At 44.4% G+C, this 8,436-nt stretch overlaps 1 protein-coding gene across 1 annotated transcript in view; it reads left to right on the plus strand.

The window, feature by feature from the left end:
* The window catches only part of LOC128845533 (zinc finger protein 436-like), an 80,936-nt gene extending 74,370 nt beyond the window's left edge, over positions 1 to 6,566 (plus strand). Inside the window, exons 4-5 of the mRNA XM_054044328.1 lie at positions 1,667 to 1,780; positions 2,200 to 6,566. Of these exons, the coding sequence (XP_053900303.1) occupies positions 1,667 to 1,780; positions 2,200 to 3,503 (1,418 nt within the window). The 3' untranslated portion in view covers positions 3,504 to 6,566. The remainder of the gene's footprint in view (positions 1 to 1,666; positions 1,781 to 2,199) is intronic.
* Positions 6,567 to 8,436: the final 1,870 nt, after the last annotated feature.

Consider the following 8,436-nt stretch of genomic DNA (forward strand, 5'->3'; position numbering starts at 1 on the left):
AGGTGAAAAGTCATTTGCCCATGAGGGTGGTCCTTCTCCTGGATCTTTGTCTTCCAATGGAGCCATCTCCTCTTGGCCACCATGGCCATCTTCTGTCCTTCTGATTCTTCTAGTTCAGCTCTAGCCCCTCTGCAGATGCTCCATGCCATCCCTGGACATCCTCCCTGAAAAACTTCCAGTCATGCCGAAGTATGACCAGAGAGGCCAGGTCTTTGGCCACTCTGGCCTGCACTGTCTCAGTGTGGTCTTGCAGAGTCAGTTGCACCTGTCTAATCGGACAGGGTTGCATGTCCCCGTGGATACACTGGAGGAAGATCATGCCTCTAGATTCTCCTCCTGACCCCACCAACCACTCCCTGACTAAAGTCTGGCTGCAGACAGAGTCTCAGTCCTTGTACTTTTACTCCATTCACTAGCAAAAGGACTAACGTTTTCCCTGTGCTGTTTTTGAAACCCAGTTATCCGCTCTCCAGACCTGCCCATAATTATAGTCCATGAATGGGCAGTCCCACCTGAAATGGCCCGGCTGCTCACATGCAACTAGTCCCCATGGGAGAAAGAGGTTTCACATTAATTCTCCTGAGTGGGATGGCCCCTTCGGATAAGGCTACTCTGCTTGACTCAGATGTCTCCTGGCTAGCTGAGGGTGGGCTTCCAGGTGCCTCTGTTGGCTGTTGTATCCCCCCTCTTCGGTGCCCAAGTCCCCCTGGTTACCCTTACTGAGGTTTGGGTTCAGTGGGACTTGGGGCCCCCGAGGTGCACCAGACTGGCTTTTGGCATTTCAGCTATGGACCCAAGGGACATCAGGTAGTTCTCCACCATAGCAACAGCCTCTTCCAAGGTCTCTGGTTGGTGTCTCATAGAATCATAGAATATCAGGGTTGGAAGAGACCTCAGGAGGTCATCTAGTCCAATCCCCTGCTCAAAGCAGCACCAACACCAACTCATCTCCCACTCAAGCTTCCCCCTGGAGTTCAAAAGAGCAGAGCCCTGTGGGGTCTGCTGGTTGTCAGAAAAAGGGGGGTGGAGTTTGGAGATGGCACTACCTGTGGGCCTCACCAGCATCGTGCTGCCATCCCAGCTCCAACCTTCCAAGTGGCTTTTCAGGAGAAGGACCTGTTTTCCCTTCAGCCTGGTCACTCTACCATCCCCTATTTCCCTGGGCTTCTAAGCATCTTTTAACCAGCTCCTCCAGCTGGTTCGCAAGCTGGAGGGGGCAGGGCTACCTGTGCCCATTAGTGTTCTTTAACCCCATCAGGCCCAGTGTGGGGACTGTGTACCCCATCACAGTTAAATACAATAGTATCAAGTTATGCCTGTGTTTATCATATCTGTCTGCCATTACATTGTTCACTCTGCTTGTGTATTCTGATTCTTCCCCGACCCGGTGTGTGTCTTGTCTATATAGATTGTAAGTTCCTCAGGGCATGGGCAATCTACTACTCTGTTTATACAATGCCTAGAACAATGGGGCTCCATTTTTTATTGGCCCTTTGGCACTACTATAATAAACCTGATTAATAATAATAACTGTCCTGCTGCTTGGATCCCAGGAAAGTGGCCTCGGGATGCTTAAAATGAGCTCAGGGTAAAACCATGAAATGCTCTTTGTGACAAGTATCCCACAAATTCCACTGATCTCTCTTGTTTTTGTTCTCTTACGCAGGGTTTCCAGTTTCCAAACCTGATGTGATCTCCCAGCTGGAAAGAGGGGAAGAGCTGTGGGTCCCAGATCTTCAGGGCTCTGAGGAAAGAGGGCTCCAGAAAGGTGCCCAGACAGGTGAGGCATCCATTAAACCAACTCGGAAACTGTCCATGAATGAAGGAAACATTTGGGATTCCCTACAAAGATCTTGTAACTTCTCCAGAATTGTTCCCAGCAGGTGTGACATCCTCATAGCAGTTGTCACTCATGACTTCCCGCCTCTCCTGACTGACATAAGGCTGTAGCTCCCTCCTTAATCTTCCTTCTTCCTGAATGGGCTGTGAACCAAGAAATGACCCTCTTCTCTCTGTCCTCTGGGGAATGGTTTGTGGGGAGTGGAGGGGAAAGAATGGCGGAAATTAAATTCTGTTTTGTTTGATCTCTCCAGACTTATTTGAGTTTGTTCCCACCTTTTCCCATTCCTTTCTCTGACGTTTCCTTTCTCCCCAGCACAGGGAGTGACATATGTCTGGATTCTCTCTCTGTCCTTCCAGGAGATGGGATGGTGAGTGAGAACAATGAGTATTCCCAGCAGGAAGATGCTGAGCAACTGGAACCACATGGTACATTAGCAGGAAGATGCAAAGAGAAAGTTTCTGGGAGCTGTGGAGAGGCAAAAGCCTGTGAGAATCAGCATAGACCAGAGAAAAGCTTCAGTAGTGGCTCAGACCTTATTCGACATGAAAGAATTAATATGGGAAAGAGACCTTACACATGCTCTGAGTGTGGGAAAAGCTTTAGTCAGAGCTCAACCCTCATCACACATTACAGAGTTCACACTGGAGAGAGGCCATACATATGCCCTGAATGTGGGAAAAGCTTCAGTCATGGCTCAGCCCTTATCACACATCAGAGAATCCACACTGGAGAGATGCCTTACACATGCCCTGAATGTGGGAAAAGCTTCAATCACAGTTCAAATCTCATCAAACATCGAAGAATCCACACAGGAGAGACACCCTACACATGCTCTGAGTGTGGGAGAAATTTCTGTCGGAGTTCAGCCCTTATCACACATCAGAGAATCCACATGGGTGAGACACCCTATTCGTGCGCCGAGTGCAAGAAAACCTTCAGTGAGAGTTCAGACCTTATTAGGCATTGGATAATCCACACAGGAGAGAAACCCTACACATGCCCTGAGTGTGGGAAAAGCTTCAACCACAGCTCAAACCTGATCACACATCGGAGAATCCACACTGGAGAGACACCCTACACCTGCCTTGAGTGCGGGAAAAGCTTCAGCCAGAGCTCACACCTCATCACACATCAGAGAATCCACACGGGAGAGCGACCCTACACATGCTCTGAGTGCGGGAAAAGCTTCTGTCGAAGCTCAAACCTCATCACACATCAGAGAATCCATGTAGGGAAGACACTCTGCTCATGCTCTGAGTGTGGGAAAAGCTTCAGTCGGAGCTCAGCCCTTATTAGTCATCAGCGAATCCATAGAGGAGTGACAAACTACACATGCCCTGAGTGCGGGAAAAGCTTCAACCGGAGCTCACACCTCATCACACATCGGAGAATCCACACGGGAGAGAAACCCTACACGTGCTCTGAGTGTGGGAAAAGCTTCAGTCGGAACTCAAATCTGATCACACATCAGAGAGTCCACACTGGAGAGACACCCTACACATGCTCTGAGTGCGGGAAAAGCTTTAGTCAGAGCTCAACCCTCATCACACATCAGAGAATCCACACAGGAGAGAGACCCTTCAAGTGCCCTGAGTGCGGGAAGAGTTTTAGTCAGAGCTCAACTTTTATCAAACATAAGAGAATCCACATAGGCGAGTAATGCCATAAATGTCTTGACTAGGGCTGGCCAAAGATTTTTTGTAAAATACATTAGCGAATTCCCACATAGTTTGCACCATTTTCTTCAGTGTGGTGTCTCAGCTCCACATGAGTTGCCTGCCTCTATTTTGCACCTTCCCCTTCTTTGGGGTGATTTTCATGATCCTTTATATCAACTCCTTTGTCTTTGGGAGTGTCTTCCTCCTCCCAGAAATATCCATCAGCGCCAGGTGGGGGAGATGGGTTGACCTTGACTAGCTACACTGAGGTAAAAGCTACCTGTGCCTTGTCTCCACTGGGATTCTACATGGAGGTAGCTGCTCAGCTTAGCGATCTTCTTGTAACAACAAAAGTACATTTGCAGTGCAGACATAACCCGGGTACAGTGGCTGGAGTTAGCTTTCCCCTTGACCTGAGCTCACCTCCATCATTTTTCCTAGTCTAGACAAACCCCGAGGATCACGTTGATACCATTCCCCCATTACAAAGTGATTGTTAGTCACCGTGTTCCCCCTTGGGGACAGATTGTCTCAATTCCTGTTGTTCTCACCTTGCTCAGGGTTATGCTGGACAGAAGTATTTTTTCTACCATTTTCCTCAATTAAAATAGATTGAAATAGAACAAGGAGCAGGGTGGGGTTGGGTGAAATGTGTAATTTCAGTCTCTGTGATACCTAAAGGAGATGGGGTGTGTCAAAGGGATTCCCTCCTTCCCCATCACTGTCACAATCACCCCTCAGCCCAGCAGCATTAGCTTCTGTGTAAGGCACAATAGCGTTTATCCTCCCCACGTTCTACCCCTGCACCTCCCAAAGTGTCATGTGATGCCATGTTCTGTGTTCACCCTGTGCTTAGGTGTCACGCTTTGATCCTAAATCAGATTCACTGGGGCTAGAGATGAAAGTGTCACAGACCTGGAAGGGGAATTTGATGGATTCCAAACACAGAGTAGTCATTCTGTGCTTTCATCTCTGCTTCTATCTATTGGCAAAGCTGCTTCTGGGCTTTTTCCTGGGGATTGTTTGCAGATGGGAAAGTCGGCTGCATTTCCCTCTTGTGATGAAACTTAAATCTTTTGTACATAACGTGACATTAATAATGAGGTGGCACTGGGTGAAGAAAGTTTGAATGGACCAGAGGAGAATGCAATGGGAGAATCTGTTTTGATTTATCAGATATAACCTGCTCTGGAAATTCATTTTATAAGAAACTGAAGGTGTTTTAAAGCCCTCTGTATTGTGAGTTTTTCCTCTTTCCTGAAGATGGTTTGGTCTCACAATTAGATATTACATTTGTTTGACAGAATTTACCTCTGATTTACTGAGGATTTTGAGACAGATGACCATTTGGTACAACAGAATTTCTTTTATTTGTGGCTGCTCCTCACCCCTCATGATGACAGGGAGGAAGTTCAAATGCAGTTCAGTCATTGGGAGAGAATGCTCCAAGTTACTGGGCACGGTACCAAGGAAACAGTAGTGTTTTAAAATTTCTACTTTGAAGTGGGAACAACAGCATACCACAAATTGTGCAACTAACTCAAGTAACTGGACACGAGCATACTTGTTGTGGATGCAATATAAATTTATAACAAGGGATGTCCAATGACTAGGCTTAATCAATTTATTAATTAAGGATTATTAGTCAAAGATTAATACATCATAATACAAAAAGGAAGAGTGCCTAGGTTACCAATCCCTCTGGAAGACCAGATTGCAGAGCTCACACTGTCTCAAAGATCCTGTGCTTATCCCTCCTCTAATTGTACCTATCTGGGGGGGAGTTTCACAATTTTCCCCATATCATTTTATCGGATACATCTTTCTTCTCTGTTTTCTGTGGCATGTTTTTCATAGGCAGTGATTGTTGCACTTTCTATGTGAGGGATATATTGTAATTTTCAACATGGCATATATTTTACATTTTGACAATTATGTAGACTTTACACATTGAACAAAAACAGAGAGGCATGTACACAAGACAAGAATTTTGATTTGAACATTCCAAGCATAGTATTCTCTCTTTTTCTGCTATATTTGTGCCTACCCCTGAAATGAAAATACTTCAGCTATCTCGTTGTTTAACTTAGATAAAAAAGCATTTTGGAAGATCTTAACATGAGGACAATTCAAGAAACATGTAATATTATATATAATATTAGCAGTGTATATACTATTAATATTGGCTAACACTATAGAAGTTACAGACTTTCTTTCTCTCCTAATTCCATCTATATTGTAGTAGCCAGGGATAGCACAACACCAAGAAGCTATTGTATTTAAGTGTATCTTACAAGCTTCTTGTATCTTAGTTTTTGCTAAGCTTGTATTCTCCAGCACAGATACTAAGGAGGAGTTCTTACAAAGGTCACAGCATCTACTGTATGGTAATACATAGGGCCCTACCAAACTCATGGCCATGAAAAATGTGTCACAGCCAGTGAAATCTGGTTTTTGCCCATGAAACCTAGTCTTTTGTTTGTTTTTATCCTTTACTATACAGACCAGTGTTTCACAAACTGGGGGCCCTGACCCAAAAGGGTGTTGGGGGGGTCACAAGGTTATTTTAGGGGGTTGCAGTATTGCCACCCTTACTTCCGCATGGCCGGAGAGTCGCGGCTGCTGACCAAGGTCCCAGATATGAAGGCAACAGTTCAGAAGAAAGGGTGGCAATACCATAACATGCTATCCTTACTATGCGCTGCTGCTGGCAGTGGCTCTGCTTTCAGAGCTGGGCTCCTGCCACCGCTCTCCAGCTGTCCAGCTCTTAAAGGCAGCACCACTGCCAACAGCAGCACAGAAGTAAGGATAGCAGTACCACAATACCCCCTACAATAACTTTGCGACCTCCCCCACAACTCCTTTTTGGGTAAGGACTTCTACAATTACAACACCCTGAAATTTCAGATTTAAATATCTGAAATCATGAAATTTATAATTTTTAAAATCCTATGACTGTGAAATTGACCAAAATGGACCGTGAATTTGGTAGGCCCCTAGTAATAGTTACAGAGAATGTAACATGAATATAAACGACTTCAAATATAACATACTTTATAAACTCACTATTGACTACTTTCTTATTTTGATTATATAGTACCACTTTTCTACTTATAGTTGTTACAATAATTAATTATATTTTTATCAGTTATCACACTTTTAACCTTTTACTTATAAGAACTGATTTCCCGATATACCTTATCCCAGACAAATTGGTAGTTTGTAATAAAACAATTTACATCCCTGAATAATAGTTCCATGGTAGAAATCAGGTTTCAGTAAAATTCCATTCTTACATGGTAGCTGTCATTGCAACAGCTCTGCCACGATTTCACAAGCTGTGTTTTTCCACTGTAGTTTAGCTGAAGAGAATACTGATTCAATTCACTCAATAGCCCAGTTGCAAATCCCTCTGGTCCAGTTTGGTCAGCTAATGTTATGAAGCATTGTGGGTTTTAATTTAGTTTGGTCATCAAGCTGTTATTCAGTTGGTTATGGCAATATTGTTTCAGATGATCTGGGAAGTGTATTCCCCAGTCAGTAATTTGGAACTCAGCAAAAAGCCGACTGGATTTGGATCCCAAACCAATTGTGGTCGAAGCTCTGCACGAGGTTACTGTTAAAGACATTTCCTTCCGAATCAGGTGCACACTGACTACTATTTGGGAAGCCCAATCCCTATCTCTGTAAAGATGGAGAAAATGGAAGTGACATTTTTGATGAGTTCACCCCTTGTAGATGCTGCAAATGTGTATAAAATGAACTCAGTGTTGAATGTGAGACAGCTGCAGAATTATACCTGTTTTTAATAAATACCCAACCTTTAATGGGTAACGGGGATTCTAACCCAGGCCTGGATCTAGTCCCTCTCTTAGATCTGTGCCACCAGGTTAAAGAAATAAACTGGGCATGTTTGGGGAAGCTATTCCTCACTAACACTACTGACATTTGGTGTAGTTTGGTAAGGATCCTACCACAGAAAAGTGTCAAGTTACCCCAACCAAGGCCAAGGATTATACAAAAACTCAGGTAGAAATAGCAGGTACCCATTAGTTGATTTTCACCCCAGAGATGGAAACTGTGATGATCCATGGCCCAGCTAAACTATTTATTTTTGGAACACTGCTCCTTAGTTCAGTGGCATTCATTCTGGTGCCAAGGGATGCCATGGTTAAATTGGGAGCAATTGTCCTTTGCCTTTTGCATCCAAAATTTCATGAGGCAAAGAGAGAAACAATTGATGCCTTCAGAGGACATTCCTTCTCCCTGGATCCCCATCTGACGGCCTTTTTGGACAAGAAGAACTTTCATGCTGTGCACGTGATGATGCTCAGTAAAGGAATGAATGTGTCAGACTCCCAAGTTCAAACTGCAGGATACCGGAATGTTGAGTCCTGATTCTATGCTTTTGTCTCTTAGCTTTGCTCTTGTGTTTTATGCATTTGCATCATCTTTTGCTACTCTGACAGATTAGAAAATGTGAAAATAGAATACATGTGATTTTCTCATTATGCAAATCTTTCCTCCTAGTGTGAGACCTCTTCAATCAACGCTTACAGCAGAAGATGGTGGGTATGTCTACATTGCAATGTAACCCCAGCTTAGTGGGATTTTAATCCTATGACCTGTTTGAAGAAACCCTGGGCTTGAGTGTCAGCATTGCATTTTAACGTTATGTTAAGACTTTTCTAACCCATGCTGGAACCTAGGGCTCTGGAGTCCACACAACAGACCTGAGTCAACATAACCATATCCTAATGTCCCCCGCCCAAAAATGTGGTTGCTCTAGCTCTAGGACCATGATGCACTGTGGGAAAACTTTACTGCCCACCATGCATGTTACCAGGAAGCCACTCATTTTGCCAGAGGCCTGATCGGTTAGCTCTCTTTTGCAAACTCAGGATGCTCTCTTATAGTGTGCTAACAGATTGGTAG

This window comes from Malaclemys terrapin, chromosome 11 (genome assembly GCF_027887155.1).
Source record: "Malaclemys terrapin pileata isolate rMalTer1 chromosome 11, rMalTer1.hap1, whole genome shotgun sequence".
NCBI classification, from domain to species: domain Eukaryota; kingdom Metazoa; phylum Chordata; order Testudines; family Emydidae; genus Malaclemys; species Malaclemys terrapin.